Genomic DNA, 20,729 nt, shown 5'->3' with positions numbered 1-20,729 from the left:
CACACACACACCTCTAACACGAAACGTCAACTTTACTTTGTTTTTGACGTTATGAGTCCCTTTACTTTTAACATTAAGAGTCCCTTTTAACTGTCTGTCTGTATACGGAGCTGTCACACACACATTTAAATATATGGCTTTTCATTTTAATTTGTCAGTTTGTTCTATTGAGAGGGCCCTTGCTTTCCATCAAGCTCAAACAATAGTGAGCTTTGCAATAAGTTGAACATTGAAACTGAGAGTGTTGGTTTTTATCTTAAGGCTAATGTCAAAATGATTAAGTTTTCATTTATTTGTCTTCTTAACGTTCTGAAAGAACCTTATGTCTTCTAACGTCAGACGTTGCACTGAAAACTCGCTTTAAGTTAAACACACTGTAATATCGAAAGTCACAAAAGTTCTAATTTCTAAATCGAAAATAAAACCATAGAACGGGCTGTATCACAACTTCACATACACTTCGACAGCCGCTGTATTAAAAAACAAAAATTACACCTGATTGACATTTGCTTTTGTCGCTTTGAAAAAGTCTTTAGTTTTTTTCGTATTCTCGTGAGAACTGCATCTCGAACATGATTGTGTGAATAACATTTGCTTGAAATTTTATTAGTTTGCTGAAATATAAGTGGAAAATAATCGTTTCGTTGTCGTACAATCAAAGTGTTATTCAGAAAACATTAAAAACTGAAGTGAATTTCCGCAGAGAATCTAATAATTTGTGTGTATCGATTGCGAAACCGAAAAATGGCTGGAATGAAGTGATTTTTTTTTGTCTCCTTCAGTGACGATGGAAATATTGAGTTTTTATTGAATATTGTCAACAAGACCGTAAATATCGGTAGGTGTTAAATTAGTACAGTGCAGACAATGCATTGCGCGATTAAGTTGTAAATTAATTTGGGTTAAAGTGCTCCCACACACACGTCCAATACCAAATAGAATAAATCCAATTGCTTCGTCAAAATTCATGACTAGCTCATTGATACGTTCATTGCAACTCTTTTTTTTCTGTGTTGTTACTGATTGAGTTTTTTCTTTGACGATAGAAATCCCAAACAAAACTTGAATAATTTTGTTGCTCAATTAGGTAAAAATATCATAAAAATACATCTCTTCATTGACTCGGGTGTTAGATTTCCGTGATTGTTGAAGGTCGTGTTGCGCTAATGATGTAATGTGTTTGTGAAACTTGAGGCGCTTCTACGCAAATTTCGATTCTACGCGAAAGTAAGATAAAATTCAGTCTAACATGTTCAGACAGTCTACGTTTTTCTATTGACAAAAGGTGTAACATTTTTGTAACATTTGGTTGTGGCTAAGAGAACTATGCTCAACTCATTTGCATAAACCATACAATACACTCATACATACAACATATGTTCCGTAGACTCATAATACAGATTACTACTCGACTGAAATGTTGAACAGTTTATGGTATTACCTGTATAACGATCGTAAGCCATAGAATTGATTGTATGGCTGTAAAATATATTGATATTGAACCGAGAGAATTCACAATAATAAATTGGCGAAGCATAAATTACTCACTAATCTAATCAATCAACTTGCATTTAAAAACAGAAATTCGCCAAACAAATGTTTCGATAAACGAGTGGCTACCTGTAAGAAAATCACTTTTATCACCTTTAACATAATATACGCCTACACACAGCTGCGTTAAAAGCTAAATAATCGTAAATTCTAGTCATCATTATGTTCTACATAAACAATATTTGTTTTACACATTTCGATACCATATTGATCCTCCACTCGACGGAATTAATTTGTTTTAATTAGATTTTTTTTTCTTTGCTTACCTTAATTTACGGAGTGTTTGCTTAGACTTAACGCATGTTTATTTATAGAAATTTTTACACATGATATGCTTGTAATTTGGAATAAGCATAAAAAACGGTTGTATTGCGTTAATTACTTACAAAATAATCGCAAATTACTGTTTCGCTCGCTAATAAAAAATGTAGAATTATGCAGGTCTTTGAACTAACTGATTTTACTTTAAGGGAAATTAATTGTAAACTTCGGACGCGACTCAGTCTTTTCGGCGAATACGCCAATTTTCGCTGAAGAAAATTACCATAAATTTTCTTCCTATCCTCAATACAACACATGGTGACCTTTATCTAGAATGATTAAATTCAATTACATTCATTTATTCACACACAATGATCAATGAATAATCTTGTATATCGACAAACATATATACAAGATTATTCATTGATCATTCATACGGTTGCACTCAAAATAATGTATAGCTAGCGATATCAGTGAAGTTTCTTGTTTCTTATTAACAAAGGAAGTGATCGTATTGCGTTTATCTGATTTTTTTTTTCTTCTAAATCTTTCAATTGCGAGTTCATTCATGTGATTATTATTGTGATGTTTTGAATCATATATGTCCACGCAAACTTTCATCTTGTGGGTGAGTGGGTTAATGATTTGGGGAAAACAATTGCGGTTTCTATTTAGGAAATTTTGTAATTTTTAATTGCAAAGACAAACTTCAAGGAAGTGTTTGACTTTGTCGTGTTATTTTTTTAGTGGTCGCGCGGTAACGATTTAGTTAGAAGTTAGCACATTCTTTCTATCCGATTTGAAAATTCGCTATATGCAACCAAGCAGTTAGTTATTTACTGTAAGGTCAACAATCAGCCGCAATTGTTTTACGTGTGCGTGTGCGGACGAAAAAAGTCCTTCATTTACCCCGTAATGCCTGATGATAACTTAAACATTCATGGTTCCAGTGGTCTCAATGTCTTTGGTTCATCGATCATGCTGCCGTTTATACCTAGACCAATTTAGTACAGCTATTGCCTTCACTGCATGAATAACTTAAGTTTCTAGTAGACGTACCTGCTTCAGGTTCACTTGAACTTGATTTTCCCCGAACTTTGCTTTCACTAAAAGCCTTTTAGTATATTCAACCTGACCTGACATGATCTGAATCCTGGATATCGTCAGTTTAGGTAATGTGGTTTAAAACAAAACTTCCAGATTTCTGGTCAGGTTAAGCCTAGCCTTAGCTTAATATATGATCCAAGAACCATGCTAAGTTGTTTTCGTTTATTATTAGTGATCCTATTCAGTGACATGTCTTAGCTTTATAATGTTTTCCTCGCACACTTTTGACGAAACAACGGTAAAGGTTCTGCCTAATGTGTAACAATCAAAATGAAATATTTCGATTTTGTGCAATTAGTTTCTTTCTTTATTCGCCGGAGGTCGTACGATATTCACTACTCATGGATTTTAATTTGCAAGCCTTGTAATCAATATCGAAATATGAATATGATAAAAGTTCATTATCTTTATATTTTCGGGTGAAAAAGTATGTGGTGCGCGTAGGTTTCAGAATTAAAATATAACTTGTCCGTTTAGGAGATACGTGCCAATATTAGTGGTGATGATTAATGAATTCGTTAAAAATTCTATACACTAAATACGTAGAAATGTTTTATTTTGTCAGACAATATTTAACTGAGAAAAGATATATAGAATCGGTTGATGTTTTTGCCATAAAATGCGGCACATCCATAATAATGTAATATTGTATTCATCGAGGTATTCATTCGATTATGACAAATTGTCTCTCGAAATGAATTTTTTTCCCAAAATTTATGCATAAAATTGGTGATCTATTTGTTTAAAAATGTACGGGGGAGCTTAGCAAAGATTACTTTTTTGTTCAGTTTCTTTCTCATCTTTCTTATTGAAAATATGCAAAAACTTTTGCTTTTAAGAATACGCCTCACAGTCTAACATTACCCTGGCAGGTGTTCTTAAAAACATGTTAATGAAATTGTGTTAGTGTTAAAGCATTCAAATTATTTAGATAACATCTGACCACGTAGCATTCAAAATTGAAAACAAAAAACTCAGATTCATTTGAATAACTTTTCACGAAATGATGTTATAATAAATAGAATAAACGTCGAATGACTTAATTTTAGAACAATGAACACATGACGCATTTTAACAGAGTTAAAATTTATTTCAAGAAAAAGTCTGCTCAATTTTAATAGACAATGGTGTTCCGTATTCTAGCAAATTTCATGGAAATTTCAGCTCATATAATTTACAAATAACTTAATGTGATATTGGCTTAATTGCTACTATTTTGTTCGTTATTCGTAATCAATTTTTTCTTTCTAAACAAATAAGCAATTAGCACAAAAACTCTTTAGATGCCATAAAAGTTCATCCACAAATTGTCTATACGTTTCTTTATATCATAAAGCTTTCAAGTATCATTAGCGAAAATGACTGCGGGCGCAGAAAAATATGAAAAAGTGAAAAAAATATGTCAAAACACTATGGTCTTTTCACATGAACGAAACTTAATAGCTTCTTATACGAGTGTAAACAAGAAATAACATGACGTTACATATTTTAGAATGTTTTATCAAGGACTTTCTTATTGATGGGATTCAGTTGAACTTCAGGGTTCAAATACGAAAGTTCCATTCTGTTATATAGTAGAATTTCTAGTTAAGTGGTGAATAGACTCTGTAATGGACTCAACCCCTGTAAGTTTAGAAAGGAAGGCCTGCAACTGTCTGCCGTCAATAAGCAAGCAATTTAAACTGCTTTGCTTAGGTAACCAATACACAATAATATTATTGGCTCAAGTTACAAAAACTTAAAAATGACACCCACTATACGATGTTCTCTTTATTTCATATGTAGCATAGTTCCCCTTTTCATTGCTTTGGGGTTATTCAAATACAACACCTTTTGACACCTTAGCTTACAATATAAATATCACAATCGTTCAATTTCGTCATGGAATATGCAACAAATGTATGTGTCGCAATGTCGCATGCATTTTCAAAAAAAACTAACAACATTTTTACAGAAAATTATATTTCTGTGCTGCTGCAGAACATAAGAATTTCTATTGTTTAAAAAAAAGTTAAATTTCTCATGCAAATTACAGCAGTGTGCTGAATAGCGTCCCATATGCGTCCATAATTGTCTCCTAAAGTCACTCGTATCGTAAATTATTGAGTTTTCTGTATAGCAAAATTAAGAATCTGATCAAAAATGTAAAACTGATTTTGAAAACATTTCAACGCCTGCAGATGTTTCCCAAAAAGACAATATATACCATCAGCTTCTAGTTAATTTAAATTTAAATTTTTCTATTATTCTCGACTCGACTTTAAGGTTGTTCTTGGTGCAGTCTTAGTTTGATAGTTTTTGTACCATTTGAAACCATTGTTGTTGTGATTGAAATCTTTAGATTTACTACTTCAGCTCGACCTTCACCATGAAAACCGATGACTCTACAAAATCGTTCACGGTTCGTGTACTTCGACAGACTGACCTTTAGGTTTATGTTACATCAAATTGTATTATACTTTTCGTTACTTGCGAAGTGAATCGTACACACTGTAATTTTTGGATTGATTTCGACTGTCGAACGTCATAATACTTGACTCTTATCCTATACGATTCATGTTTGTGTAAATATTGAAAGTGAGCAATAATTTAATTTGATTTTCAATTACATCAGTCGAATTCTGTCTTCATCTGTCTTAGTCGAATTCGGAACACTTGAAGCGAAGATTCTTTATCTCTGAATAAATATGTAGAAGTTACTTGTTCCGGAAAATAATTTGTTCCTCACATTTTCTTATCATCTGTCTTATTTAGATTTAAGTTCACGTTAGGAAACTGCTTTCGCAAAACGGTATGTTGCTTTCAGATTTCAAAAAACATCGAAGATTTTATATGTGATTTATATGAATGAAAAATCCTTATTCAACTTGAAAGACGTACGAGCCAGAGTTACTGCTGTCATTGAATGTGGTGTGGTATACACTTTAGTCTTGATGGAAACCAGATAACTTTATTTTCGAATCTGTCAATTGGTTTTTCATTGTAGTAATTTTTCAATTTAATTTAATTTGAGTAAACCTTGCAACACACTCAATTTACCTAGACTTGTCGGACAATTATTGCTTTGTTTATTATTTACAGCCGACAATCACACCTCTTAAGTACGCTTTAAAAACATATTCCGATCTATTATTGATGAGTTCATCTATTGGCGCAGTATATTTAACAATTATGTAATGATCGAACAACACTTAGTGCTGAGATAAATGGGATTGGCTATCTGTTATCACACGATATAAGAAAAAATCATAAAACTGAAACTTGTTTTCAATTTTTTTTTTTCAAGTCAAGGATGTAAATGTTTGCCTATCTCTTCATGTAAATTTTTAGATAACTTTCGAGACAGCAAGACTTTAACTTTCGTGAAATGTTTTTTGTCCAAAACAGATTTTTTTCGACCACTCTGTGCTAGAATATTTTTATAATTTATGTATATTGAGGAACGACGAAGACCGGAAAGTCTTGTCCTGGTAATATGTGAAATACCAGCGTCAATATTCTTGCATATTGGAATGCATATTTTGTGTAACTTTCTAAATCTGAGGATATTTGAAACATTTCCATTTTAATTACATGATGCAATGCATAAGAACGCGACAGCAAAAGGTATATAACATTTGAACTTTAAACAAAGAATCAAAAGAAGCTTTTCACAACACAAACCTAACAATGCGAAGAAGTTTTCTTAAAGAATCCAACAAAATAAAATCAGTTGAAACATTTGAGGGTTCATGTACGTTCTCACTCTTAAGCTGTAGTTCATTGCACTCTCATTACACAATAAGGAAAGTTCAACAATATTTTTGCATTGTTTTGTTATTATGATGTGAAAGCCAAAGCTTAAATCGATATACTAAAAAATATGCTTCATTGCTTCGCACAACTGTTTTGCATTACTTTTGCAACTGGAGGGGACTGTAGTTTATGCTCTGACAGACAAATATTTAGGAGAATGTGCGCTAAATTATTACAAAAAAAATTGGGTTTATTGTTACTGCAACAGCAACATTCTAATTTCTAAAGCTTAACATAGAACACACTACTTGATCAACTATATTAGTCCAACGGTGTTGAACAGAATATTTATTTATGGTCATCACACCTGGTACCTTTTTTTTCTAGTCTAATTTCAATATGAATTCAATATGTTTAAACTGGAGTTGTAAACTAATTTGCGCATTTGTCGTCTGTTCAATAGAAAATCTTTAAATAATATTTTACATTTTCAGACACAGTTGATCAACCATGGCCGAAGATGAGATGGACACGTCTGTACGGGTGGCCGTTAGGTAAGAATTTGTTTTCTTTTTTTTATTCGATTCATTCGACCGTCCGTAAAAGTTCTTCCTGCGGCCGATGATATTCTTTTGTTTAAATTATTGATAGTCAATCTTTTACTTCATTTGTTTTGCTATGCAAAGGGAACATAGCCAGTCGTCAGTTGTTACGTTTAAAAAATTGCTGGTAAAGTGACATTATATATAGAAGATACTCTCAACCTTTTCAGTGCGGTTTTGTCGACAAAGATTCATTTTTTCAATCTGTTGAAGAACTTAGATCAAATCAAGAAACAGAATCGACCACTATGTACCAATGCGGCTTTTTTTTCTTATATGTACTTACCCGAATGGAACTGTGTTCGCGAAAGTAAAACAACCATTTAGGCATGAATTGTGCAAAACTAGAAAAACCCCTAATATTCACATAAAAAGTGGACTTTTTAACTTTTCATCTCTACTTATGTAAAATGACCTAACAATTTTATGGAGTTTTTATTGGCTCGTAACCGCTATAACATAATTAAAGAAATCCAAAAGTAAAAAAATAAATAAATTACATTTAATTTGGGAAATGAAGTGGTCGATAATCATTCAATATAGCATAATGTGTTGTACATTTTAGTTTCTTGAGTGGTTTTGATGTTTATACATACATGTAAATGAAAGCGTTTGCTTTAACTCTAACTCATATCTATATGACATAATTGATACTTGATGGATATTTGATATCCATATTTACCTTCAATTCAAATATTAAATATCATCGCAGGTTGTTGTAACTTTGAAGCGGACATACTTCAACAGGGTGTTTGCATTTTTACATGGAAAATTTTAATCGTTTTTTAATAGAATTCGGCCACAAATCCCACGTGAACTGATTGATATGTGCCGTATGTGCACAACTGTCACACCGAATGAGCCACAAATAATTCTTGGTGCCGACAAAGCATTCACATTCGACTTTGTATTTGATACATTCATCCAGCAAGCTGAAATATACAACAGTGCTGTGGATCGGTTGGTGGAGGGATCGCTGAAAGGTTATAACGCAACAGTGTTAGCCTATGGACAAGTACAATTTTACTAAAAACATAACGATGGACTCGATGATAATTTTTTCGTTTCGTTAGACGGGATCGGGGAAAACCTATACAATGGGAACGGGTTTCGAAACAGATGTCCATGAAAATTTTGAAGGAATAATACCAAGAGCTGTACGACATATATTCGCCGGTATCGAAAGATTACAACAAAATCCCTACGACGGAAATGGAGAATGTCTGGGCAATATTCAATTTAGTGTAGCCGCTCAATTTATGGAGTTATATAATGAAGACATTATTGACTTGCTGGATCCTTACAATAAGGTAAGGACAATAATCTTGTGTGTCGTTCAAAGTAGTTGGTATATTCAAACCCATTTCTTTATCGATAAATCAGTCAAAGGTTTACAAGATCCATGAAGACCTTGCTGGTGGTATTGCCGTCACAGGTGCTACAATCAAACCATTAAACGGACCTACTGATGCCATGAGGTATGCGAGAATCGAGCTCTTTTCTTACATGTTGCATTCATTGTTTTAATTCGCCAGATGTCTGCAGCAAGGAGCGCTGGCTCGGACAACAGCTTCTACACAAATGAACGCACAATCGTCCCGAAGTCATGCTTTGTTTACCATTTTGATTCGTCGACAGCGAGTGATTTCATGTGAAGAAAGTGGAATGCCAGAGGATGACTTGGAAACTTTAACATCGAAGTTCCATTTCGTCGATTTGGCTGGCTCAGAAAGGTTGAAGCGGACTGGTGCCACAGGTGAAAGAGCCCGTGAGGGAATTTCAATTAATTGCGGATTATTGTCTTTGGGCAATGTCATATCCGCATTAGGCGATAAGTCGAAAAAGGCCTCACACATTCCCTACAGAGACTCGAAGCTGACGCGACTGCTTCAAGACTCGTTGGGGGGAAATAGTCAAACTCTTATGATCGCTTGCATTTCGCCCAGTGATCGTGACTTCATGGAAACACTTAACACACTCAAGTATGCTAACCGAGCGAGGAATATTAAGAATCGCGTCCAAATCAACCAAGATCAAAGTTCGCGAACGATTTCGTCGTTGCGCAGAGAAATTGCAGCACTTCAATTGGAATTATTGGAATATAAACAGGGAAAACGATGCGTTGACGCTGAAGGCAATACATCGATAACGGACGCATTTCAAGAATCGGCTATGTTGTTAGCGGATAACAAGCGAATGCAGCAACGGATCAAGGCGATGCAAGAGACAATAAATAATTTAACAGAACGAAATGTCGGTTTGCTCACAAACAAAGCCGTTCAAGATTGGAGTGAAGCCGGTTCAGACAAATCCGTTACGGATTTGATAAGTGGATATTTACAGGAAATTGAAAAGCTACAGGCTCGCCTTATTGAATCAGATCAAATGTACCAGCAACTCAAAAAATCCATCAACAGCCCGAGAAATCCAGCGTTCATAAAGGCAGGTAGAAGTGGTAAGTTGATTATGTGTGCTTATAAACCAATGGTGCTTAGATTAACCTTGAATTGTTCTGACATGGCATAGATGATGTTGATGTTGTTATTGGTATAGCCAAAAAAGAGTTGGAAAAGGAACGTGAAACTCTAATGTCTCGTTCTTTACCTGGAATTGAGAACAATGCTAACGAACGTGGTGAGAATGATTCGGATTCGGACAGTGATTCAGAATCTGAAGATTGTGGTAAGTAAGAAATTTTTAAAAACAAAAATGCCATCCGTTTTATCGGCCCTTTTTATGATTTAATATTAAACGACAGTAAACGGTGCCACTTGTACTAACACAATACTAACGTTGATCTTGTGTAATGCGCTTAATCTTCTTGTAATACATTTTTTCTGTTTGACGAAGGTCTTTGTGTCCTTATTGTCCTTAATTTTAGCTTAAACATTTCCTTTGATGATGAAACTGTACAATTACTTCATTCCATTACACTCAATGTTTCATGACAATGTCGTCTTCCTTGACGGTTATGAAGGCCAAATTCTTACGTAAAAATGCTTTACAGGCGAAATGCAAGCTGAACTGAACGACCTAAGCTCAGACATCGAATTAAAAACCAAATTAATCGAACAACTGGAATTATCACAAAATCGATTGAAAATAATGAAACAGCACTATGAAGAGAAACTCAATGTTTTGAATTCGAAAATTCAGAACACTCAACAAGAACGAGATCAAGTACTGGCGAACATGTCCATGGAAGCGGGTAAACAGAAACTATTTTTCAGTTTTATAGTTTTTGCTAAAAATCATTTTTTGACCCAATTAAAGGCGTTGGTGGAATTACGAATTCATTGTACGACAAATCGGACAAAATAAAGAAAGTTCGCGATGAGTACGAACGAAAAATATCAGATATGCAAAAAGAGTTGCGCAAGCTGCAATCAGCACAAAAGGAGCACGTAAGACAGCAACGTGAATTACAATCCCAGGATTCTCAATTGCGTACTTTGAAGAACGACCTGTTCGAGATGAAGTCGGCCAAGGTAATGAAACATAGAACTGTCTCACAAATGGTATCTCATTAAGGAATTTTTATTATTTCTCATTTTGCAGATAAAATTGATGCGCAAGATGACTGAAGAGAATAATCGTCACAGGGAAGAGGACGGACGGAAAAACAAAGAAATTTCCAAGCTTCGAAAGGAAGCTCGGAAGCAATTAAATACCATCAAGTCACTGGAAGCTCAACAAGCAGCGAAGGATCAGGTAGACCAAATCGGCATTTCTGTCTCGCCTCATTTAATATTTCAAAATTTTGCAGATATTAAAACGACGATCCGAACAGGTGAACGCATTGAAAAAAGACAAAACTAAACATTTGAGTGTAAAGGCTGCTGGGCGTCTTCCAAACAAAAAGAACGGTATTAATCCAACAACCCTTTTTAATGGCAATTTAATGTATTCAATGTCATTCGTTTGTCATTAGCGTCACAAGCATTTAGTGCTCGACAAGCTCGAATCAAATGGGAATCAGTTTTACGAACCATTAATCGTGCAGCCCGAAGCAAACAAGCTGTCATAGAGTTGGAACGTGAACTTGAACGACTAATAGCGGAAAGGGAGGATCTAAGCAGAGAACTGGCCAATGTTCAGAGACGACAGAAAATCCAACCGACTCTTGATTTAGCTTCCGAAGAGGACACCCTATCTGCTAATTTGAATTACATTCAAGAGAACATCACTCAAGTACAGCATTCGATAATGGAATTGGAAGATGGCAAAGAAACGGTGAACGAATCTCAAGCGCTGAACAGTATGATTGAGGATGTTCAAACGGTGGAAGAGGCGAAATTTTTGATCGAGAAGTTGAGTAATTCGGCAATATTACAGACCTGTGATATTGCTTTAACAAATAGTCGTTTGAGCGAGCGTGAAGCGATATTGAACGAGGTTTGTGGTTGAATTATATATCCGAATGTTGAATTCATTAAAAACAATGTTAAATTCCAAAGGTGCAACAAGAAAGCCAAATCCAACAACAACTTCTGCAACACGTTCTATCGAATAATCCGAGTGTGAATATTTCGGATACATTTTTGCCCCACTCACAATATCTAACCAGTAACATAGCTTACCTGCAACCAAACAACACTGGAATCGAACGTATTTCAGAACATGGGAATAAAATTTTGCCAAGCTCTCCGTCCAGTCGAAGTACTTCACCGCATCCAGAGTGAGTATTTAATTCGCTCAAGTTTAGAGATTCCTGCATTTCACCGATATATTTTGTTAAGGGGTGAACAAGTGTCCAATCGAGGTATCTGTTACGTTTTGGGATATTTGTTAAAAGTATGAGAAGAGGTCCAAGTCAATCTTCCAATAAATCCAGGCAATTCCGAAAGTAATTATACTCTTGGAAAGCCTAGCGTCCAATAATTTCAATTAGTTAAATGTCTACTTTGGCCTTTGAGTAGTTTGTATATCGGTGAAATGCATAGTCTCCATTCTAAGAACTGAAACAAAATTTTTAAAGAAAATATTTTTTACTCAGAGCTGAAAATTCATGTGTGAGTCGAATGATTGGATTGAACAATTTGCATGTGCAGTTTAAGCATGAATGAACGGAAGATTACATTATAATTATTGTGATTTTAATAAAAAGCAATTGCGATGTGAACTAAAATTTCTGACCATAATTTTTCAGTGACTCTTCTTTAAAGACGCCCAAAGTACGACGAAGAACTGCTCTTCCGCAGGATCTCTTGTTCGGCGATGTTTCGGATAAAGTGAGTAATTAACGGATTGTTTTTTTATTATCATCATTTCATCACGGCATCTCATTACTAATTGTTGTCATTCGCCTAGCCATTTGCAAATGTGTGTCGCTAAAATCAGTTAATCGAGTAGCGACTAATCTATTTTTCTCCAATGAGTTGGGTTGTGAGTCGATTTCACAAGACCCAAAGACAATGAAGTTGAATTATTTAAAAGACAATCTGCTAGCAATTCTATTTACTTTCCTTAGTCATCCCTGAATTACTGAAGCGTCTAGTTTTAACCTGCCCTGTTGTAAGCGTCAAAAGTGTTCAAAGTTATCGTCAAAAGTGTGAATCAAATCTTTTACTTCATTAGTTTTAACAATCATTTTATTGTATTAGACCACATTGACTGTATATCTTGAGTTTTTCTTTGCCTTTCCTGTCAATAACAGATGGTTGGCAGCTTCTGAGAGGCTGCATACAATAAGATCTTTTGAAAAAAGAGACGACTTAAATAAATTTTGTCACAATCTCAAACAAACTTGAGTAAATGGGTAAATGTTATCACACTACCCAATGGGTAGTACCCATCGTCTTAGTCTTTGAAAACATTAAAAAAACATTTATTTTATATTATGACGATGTTATGTGAGAAATGTGAACATGAAAACTGCAAATAATTTGAGGCCAAATAAAATTTCGCGCAAAGGAGGGTTAACTCATACAAGAGAACGATAATATGAAAGACTCAATATGCCAACAATGTGACAAAGTTTGTAAATTTATGTATTAACTGCCTAGGCGCCTACGCCTAGATATCAATCGTATTTATACTTTTTTGACCTTACATAAGAAAATGAAACTATTCAAGCAAACATCTTTTGAACTAAATTGTTGGAAGCTTGAATCCAGAGTAATCGCAAAGAGATAAACCTTTACTTGTCTCGCAGTGGTTGAGACACATTGCGTACACTCGAACAGTTTTCATGAATTCTGCACTCGCTGTTTTGTTACCTCTGGCGAATTCATCTTGGCTCGTTTTTTCTTCGAGAAATGTTTTTTTTTTATGTTTTAACACTACCAACGTTTTTACTTAAAAGTACATAGAATAACCGTATAACTTTCATAATTGACAGTTTGCGCAAATGACGTGTAACTTATAAGTCAACTTATAAATCCAAATTTATAAGTTATAAGTCAGGTGGTTGTAAGTCATAAGTTATAAGTCAACCACCTATAAAGTGAAAGTTGGACGTTCATAAGTTTATATGTCAATAGTAAGTCGAAAGTTATAGAGGTAAGAAGATAGTGGATCCAATTAAACTTTAGAAACCAGCCTACAATGACGTCAATAATTCCAAAAATATAGAAGTCAACCCACAAAATCATGTAACATCCATCAAAATCTTGAAGTTCTGGGGCTGAGAATAGTTAGGAATAGTCAACGAAGAAAAATAATTTGCGATCATTGTAATTTTTCTGACTTTAGGGATAAACTTGCCGACCAAACTTCCGAAGCTTTCATAGCTCTTCATCCTGAAGAGCTGTAACTGCCAACAGAGACAGGACCATAATTTTTGACAATAATGATGGACATGTCTCAGATTTTTTACGTGAGCTGTGTTTGTGAAGTTGAGATAGGCATTATGATGCAAAATTTCTTCGTCCTCCGTCGCTGCTAACTCTTCTCAGCCCAAGAACTTCAACATTTTGATGGATTTTACAAGCTTTTGTGGGTTGACTTTTATATGTTTGGGATTATCGACGTCATTGTAGACTGGTTTCTAAAGTTTGATTGCTCTATATGATCCTATATGATCTTCTATCTCTATAAACTATACTTTTGACCTATAAACTTATAAACTAATAACTTTCACTTTATAGGTGGTTGACATATAACTTATGACTTACAACTTATAACTGACTTACTTATAACTTATAAATTCGGATTTATAAGTTGACTTATAAGTTATATGTCATTTACGCAAACTCTCTAGTATTTTTTAAATGAATCTCAGAGTGGACATATAATCATAATTCTACTTTAGATCATTAACTAAGTACGTTTTGATAACATTAGCTTTATCATTCAATCAATGCTGTTCTGCTTACACATTCACCAACAAAACAAGCAATCTAATTTACGAAAAGAAGAATGCTAAATGTCTAACGTCTAAATCAATGTTTCCATTTGGTTTGAGCTATAACCCGATTTTCTTTTAACGGATTCACGCTTACTCCGATAAAGTTGTGAAACCTAATCGAACACAAAATTCCAAATTATTTTCCAGAATTATCAATGACTTGAGCCGGCTAAATTAGAGAGACCAACAGCAAATTGGCTGAACGGATTGTGGTTTCAAGTGTTGGTTTATTTTTTAGTTTTTAGATTTTTTCTGTGGCATCTGAACTTAATTAGATGATGAGTTCATTAATTAGTCAGTAAAAATTTATTTATTGTGTTTGGCAATAATTTTATTTATTTTGTAAATTAGAATAAATTAAAGGAAAAGTTTTTCATTTTGCATCTAGGTGTTTATTATGGTTTTGTTCTGACAATTTTTTGTTTGTTGATTTATAAATGGAGTTCTCCCGGTCTCATTTAGTTAAATTATCTCATTTTACATCTTAGATCATCTGCGTCAGACCGTCCAATTTATATTTTACGAAAAAGCCAATTAGACGTTTTTAAAGATGTAAATTTATAGTCGGTCAAGGTCGCTTGAGAAAAGTATGTTTGTTTCACATATCTTCTGTTTGTTCTCCCTATAATTGTTTGTGCCCAAAGTAACTTTCTTTCACATTAAGCAAATAAGAGTGTGAATCTTTGTACATGTTTTGATACATAAAACATCGATTCGCAATCTAATTGAACCCTCTTCAATATACCAGTAGAAAAGGTGAATTAATTGACTTACTACTGAATAAGGACTAGGTACTTAGTCATTTTAGACAATTTACATATAAAAATTTTATTATTAAAAGTGATGGTCAATGACCTTTGGTCATACGAGTCATTGGAGTAAAGAGTTTTTTCGTTTTTAAACATCAGATATTTGTGAATGTTCTAATTTACAGAATGAGATGACTCGGTCATTTAATCAACCAGAAAACAGCCGAAGTTTTATACCGCTGGCACGAGTTCCGAGCGCACCTGGGTCCTTGAAGTAAGTTCAGTTGAATTTCTTTATTTATGACAATGAAAACATTTCCGTGTTTTAATTATAAGGAACGAAATATTTGCTTTGTTTTGGTAACAATTTTTCGTAAATTTTTAATTTTGATGTTGCATGTTGTGTGTGGTAGAATTTTAATTTAATTTCCTTCCGCCGCTTTTGTGAATATTGTGTTTCAGAAATGTTTTCACTACAATTCCAAATGCTCTAGCAATAGATTGAGTGTCATTGAGTGAGCAGTGGATACGTACCCTTAGATTCCAAATAAAATTTAGATTGAAAATAATAATGACAGTGAATTCTGGACGGAAGTTAATTTTATTTAGTTGTTTTTTCTCTACATTTTTAAACTTATGAAACCATTCTAAATCAAACAAAAACAATTACCTCATAATGATAACAGAGGACTCTTACCAATGCCTGTGAATCGACAAACATCATCGAAAAAATCAGCATCACCAATTTTCTCACGAAAAACATTTGACACCGTAACAGCACCGGTATCACCACGCATCGCACGAAAACAATTTTTGAATAAAGCTTCGCCAATTTTGTAAGTTGATTAAAATTCTCTTTATTTTACTTTGTTTTGGGTAGATTTTTTAAAAATTTTCTTTTGAAATGGGCATCCTTTCCTTTTTCGTGTTAACGTGAAAGATAGCTTTCACATGTAGAGGGTTGTAAATTGATTTTGTTCAGGATAACGATCTCTATGAACCTTATTATTTTCATGGTTTTAGATTGGAATTAGTTGAATTTGTGGTATGAACTGATTCCTACTACGGTGACTAAAAATCTGTTTTTAGCTAGACAGAGTTTAAATTCTTGTTTCTTTTATCGTTTCTACCTTGGTTTCTACCAAGTTCAATCATTTTGCCACGAAAAAGGAAAGTTGTCCGATGCATTACGCTGTATTTGATCATGATTTCGTCCACGTGTCAGCTTGTATATTCATACATAAAACCTTTTTCTCCCTTTGCTCCCTTCTTATTGTCATCCTTTTGTAGATTTTGATTATTTTGGCTGTGTAATCTTTAATTGGTTGTATAAAATTCGACAACATTAATCCAGGATTGTCAAAGATGTGACCTTGTAATCACAATCGGACCAACAACATTGTACGACCCAGAGATCTCAGAAATTTTAATTCCAAAAATCGTTATTACTACGATAGTCGTATCGTTTTATCATTCTTAAAATTAAATAGATAACACCGGGAAACCCGATATGATTCTACAAGATTCGTATTTTACATGACTATTAAAAAAATACCGAAGCTATAAAGGGCCCAGTCATAAATACAAGTTATTACAACATATATAGACGGACAAATTCATAGCATTACTGTTTTGATAATTTCTGAATTGAATGGTCAAAAAAGTCATCCCTTGTCAACAAAAAAAAAATCACAAACCAAAGCGTATCAATTTGTTACAATCGAGGAGTCAAAGGATTGGTAGGGGTTGATGCAATATAATTTTATTTCATACATTTTTAGATACATTTAAGACCACATTAACAGGAGACTATCCCATATCTTTATCGTAGCTTTTGCTAAAATGTTTCAACCGTTTTGGCAAGGTTAAATAGTATAATGAGGTTTGACTTTTGCACGTATAAAAAACTATTTACGCTAGCATAAAAATAGCATGGACATGGAATGGCAACACACTTTGTTTGCTTTTTCTTCTAATTTCGTTGTCCTTTTAAAATATTTTTTCCAAACACAGTTCAATAGCAATGTTCGATTGGTTTTGGTTAATAGATAATGGAAGTGATTCCGAACGATGTTGTGTTGGTGTAGCCGATAATTCTGATTTTGTTTCTGCTAATTGTCTTAACTGTTCTAAATCTGTTTGTATTTAAATCAACAAAGAGATGAGGACGTGACACGTACGCCACTGGCACTTCGGCGACTTCTTTCGCGTGAAGACACTGATGTATTTTCACGACTGGGAGCTGGCCAGACCGATCCAACACCAGGAGGAGTTATAAGGGTGACTAATGAAAAGGTAATTTGACTGTGGAAATGATTTGCATTTGAGAGTAGGACTAATACGTCGATTCCATTTATAGGCAAAGCTTGGGGTTCCTTTAGTTTGCACTCATGTGGTCGAAGGTCATAGCAGTTCCGTTTTATCGCTACTGGTCAATGATAACATTTTATACACCGGTTCCGTTGGTAAATTTTATTAAAATTAAGACAAAAAACAAAAATTTGAATTTGGAAAATTTCAAACAGATCGAAGTGTGAAAATCTGGGACATGCAACATGAATCACGGCCCTCTTCTTTGATTTCTCATCCGGGACCCATCGTTTCACTGGCACATGACCGCAAAACAAATTTACTGTTCACTGCTTGTGGGGCATTTGTCAGAGTTTGGGACAATCGAGCAGGATATACTAAGCCAGTAAAAATTCTTTGCTCATCCGGATCGGTCTACACTGGCGTATCGAATCCAGGCCTACTTCAAAACGGTGAAAGCCCAATAACTGCATTATGTATTGGCGCGTCGGGAAATTTGTTCTCATCTGCATCGGATAAAGTCAGAATTTGGGATTTAAATTCGTGAGTTCTTATTCCATGAAATTGATAAAGGGTGCCTCTCATCGTTGAAAATTTTGTGCATTCAGATTCAATTGCCTTGGTAAATTGTCCGGTGGGCATCAAGCCGCTGTGATGTGCGTTACATCTTGGAAGGGTGAAAATAATACGGATTTCGTTGCTACTGGCTCAAAAGATCACTATGTTAAAGTAAATCAATCTGCTTTCAACATTAATGCGATTGTGAACTACAAATTGATTTTGATTGTAGGTTTTCGAGGTTCCGTCGAATGGTGGACTGGTGATGCCACTACTGCATTTAGAACCACCGCATTATGATGGCGTACAGTCATTGGCTGTAACAAACAATGCCTTGGGAGCAGATGCTGCCTTATTTTCAGGAAGTCGAGATTCAGGTATTAAAAGATGGGATTTGCGTAATGGTGAATTGAAGCAGGTCAGTAAATTTGAAATTGATGAGTTTTCTATGGAAATTGTTGATTCTATGAACGAAACAATTTTGTTTTCCTGTTGCAGTCTCTTAACAATGCTCACAAAGGATGGGTTTCTGGTATGACAATAAGCGAAAATATTTTGTTAACTAGTTGTCGCGGTGGATATCTTCGGTTGTGGAATGTTGAATCATGTGATAGTCTTGCCGAAATAAAAACTGACTCTCCGATCAATAATATTGTATCGGATCGATCTCTCATCTACACGGCGGCAAAGTAAGTGAAACTTTTTTTTTCGTATTTCATTGACAATATAGTTTGAAAGAAAGAATTTTAAACAAAATTAATTTTCGCAACAGTTCTGGTGAGGTGCGGATCTGGAGATTTACAAACTCAAGAGGCTTTGTTAGTTAAATATCTTAAATTATTATTTTTTGACGCACTTGACATTATAAATTAAAGCAAAAATATTCTAACGACACAAACTATTTACACAACACACACAAAGGCATATATTTCTATATTTAAGTGAGTAGTAAGTAGATGTAGAAGAAGCATTTACGAGTTTTTATGAAGGACTAATGACGATAAATAATCAAATCAAAAGAGTAAAAAACAAACTTAATTTCAAAAGCATTAAATGACAATTTCAAATAATTTGTTTTATTAAACTATTTTAATTTGAATTTTATTTTAGATTTTACGTAAACTCCTTTCCTCAAACATAACAGTATTACATACCATATTTATCTACACTGATTACTCGAGCAATTGTTCCACCTTGATGCGCCACATATTGTGCAAACATTATCAATTCTAAGTCGCGGTGTCATACTCTATATATTGTCAGATGAATTATATACTTTGCTCAACTGTTAACGTGTGTAGGGTTGCGATTAAAGTTGTATATGAACGGTCACTAATGACCTCGGTTTCGCCTCGGATCATCAAATTTCACACGAATCTTTCCAGTTGGCAAGAGGCCAGTTATAATGCATTTTTGCACAATATGTATTTGGTAGAATAGTGGTCCAGCCTACAAAGATTTTAACTTGACACGATTCTTTTTATGATCCCATCATATTTCCATTTTCTCGTGTGCTCACTCTCTGTATAAACATATTATACTGAGCAAATATTCTCGACAAGTCATGTTACACAGTTCCATTGCAGTTATCGTATTCTAAATTCTATATCAATTATTTCGTCTCTATCTCTTTCAACATATTTAGACAGAAGTATGGTTTCCAGTCAACGAAAAGTACTCCGTGTGAGAGTCGTGAGAGAGCAGGCTGTCAAGTAAACAAAGGAAAAATTTAAAAAATTCAATTTTGTCTCTCACACGGAGTACTTTTTTGGTAAGTGAAATCAAGCCTTTACTAGGACGTCACATTTTTCTCTCTACTCTTCACCATCTTAAAATCCTAAATTAAAATGGAAACTACCTACTGCAAAATTACCGAGAACTTGAAAGATATTTTCATAATAACTCAAAGGTTCGTCGAAATTATGGTATGGGACATACCGGTTCAGACTCTATTCGTTAAAATAAATTCAATGTCAGCGACTTATTGCTACTTTCATTTTCTAAATGTGACGCCGTCCTATGCGAGAATCTCGTATCGAGATGCTAATTACTTAGTAAACAAATGTTGTTAATCAGTGAAAATTTGATACACAAACAAAATTCGGTAACAGCCTCGATATATATAAGAACATTTATTGCTCAATTAAAAAAACCACACAATTATTTGCTCAGATTCGTAGATTCCAATTGTAATAACAAAAAATAAAATCAAAAATGTACCAAGAAGAAATTTGTTTTCCAAACATTCAATTAACATGTTAAATAGAGTGGCGAACTGCTGGATTACAATTAGATTTCATAAATATTCTGTGATTGTAAAACATAGCCGTTCAACATAAAACAAAAATTGATTCCTGATCAATGTATACCAAAATTATGTTTGCAAAGACTATAGTTAGTAATTAGCTAAGCCTTCAATAAAATTATTTTTATTAAAGTATTGCTAACAATAAAATGCATTGAGTTTTTCTCAAGTAAAATATTATTAATACAGAAACAAGGACAAGG

At 34.1% G+C, this 20,729-nt stretch overlaps 1 protein-coding gene and 1 long non-coding RNA gene across 8 annotated transcripts in view; one reads left to right on the top strand and one right to left on the bottom strand.

Moving 5' to 3' along the window:
• Positions 1–14,143, bottom strand: part of LOC119075619 — a 40,130-nt gene extending 25,987 nt beyond the window's left edge. Inside the window, exons 1-2 of the long non-coding RNA XR_005087426.1 lie at positions 14,019–14,143; positions 12,438–12,443 (exon numbers count right to left, since the gene is read on the bottom strand). This is a non-coding gene — a long non-coding RNA (uncharacterized LOC119075619). The remainder of the gene's footprint in view (positions 1–12,437; positions 12,444–14,018) is intronic.
• Positions 523–20,676, top strand: LOC119075606 (kinesin-like protein KIF21A). Of its 7 annotated transcripts, none has more exons than XM_037182076.1 (23): positions 523–838; positions 7,149–7,208; positions 8,049–8,271; positions 8,330–8,566; positions 8,640–8,734; positions 8,792–9,711; positions 9,783–9,938; positions 10,264–10,464; positions 10,530–10,744; positions 10,815–10,967; positions 11,023–11,122; positions 11,188–11,651; positions 11,714–11,934; positions 12,406–12,487; positions 15,539–15,627; positions 16,040–16,189; positions 17,513–17,648; positions 17,713–17,818; positions 17,879–18,206; positions 18,272–18,392; positions 18,454–18,639; positions 18,720–18,910; positions 18,994–20,676. In XM_037182076.1, the coding sequence occupies exons 2-23, from the start codon at positions 7,165–7,167 to the stop codon at positions 19,046–19,048; spliced, it is 4,473 nt and encodes a 1,490-aa protein (XP_037037971.1). In that variant the 5' UTR covers positions 523–838; positions 7,149–7,164; the 3' UTR covers positions 19,049–20,676. The 7 variants fall into 7 exon arrangements, with proteins under 7 accessions (XP_037037971.1, XP_037037973.1, XP_037037975.1 ...); XM_037182077.1 differs by lacking the exon at positions 523–838 and adding an exon at positions 2,420–2,440; XM_037182078.1 differs by lacking the exon at positions 16,040–16,189.
• Positions 20,677–20,729: the final 53 nt, after the last annotated feature.

The sequence above is a fragment of the Bradysia coprophila genome, unplaced genomic scaffold (assembly GCF_014529535.1).
Source record: "Bradysia coprophila strain Holo2 unplaced genomic scaffold, BU_Bcop_v1 contig_232, whole genome shotgun sequence".
Taxonomy (NCBI): domain Eukaryota; kingdom Metazoa; phylum Arthropoda; class Insecta; order Diptera; family Sciaridae; genus Bradysia; species Bradysia coprophila.
This window is presented reverse-complemented; position numbering and strand designations above follow the sequence as displayed.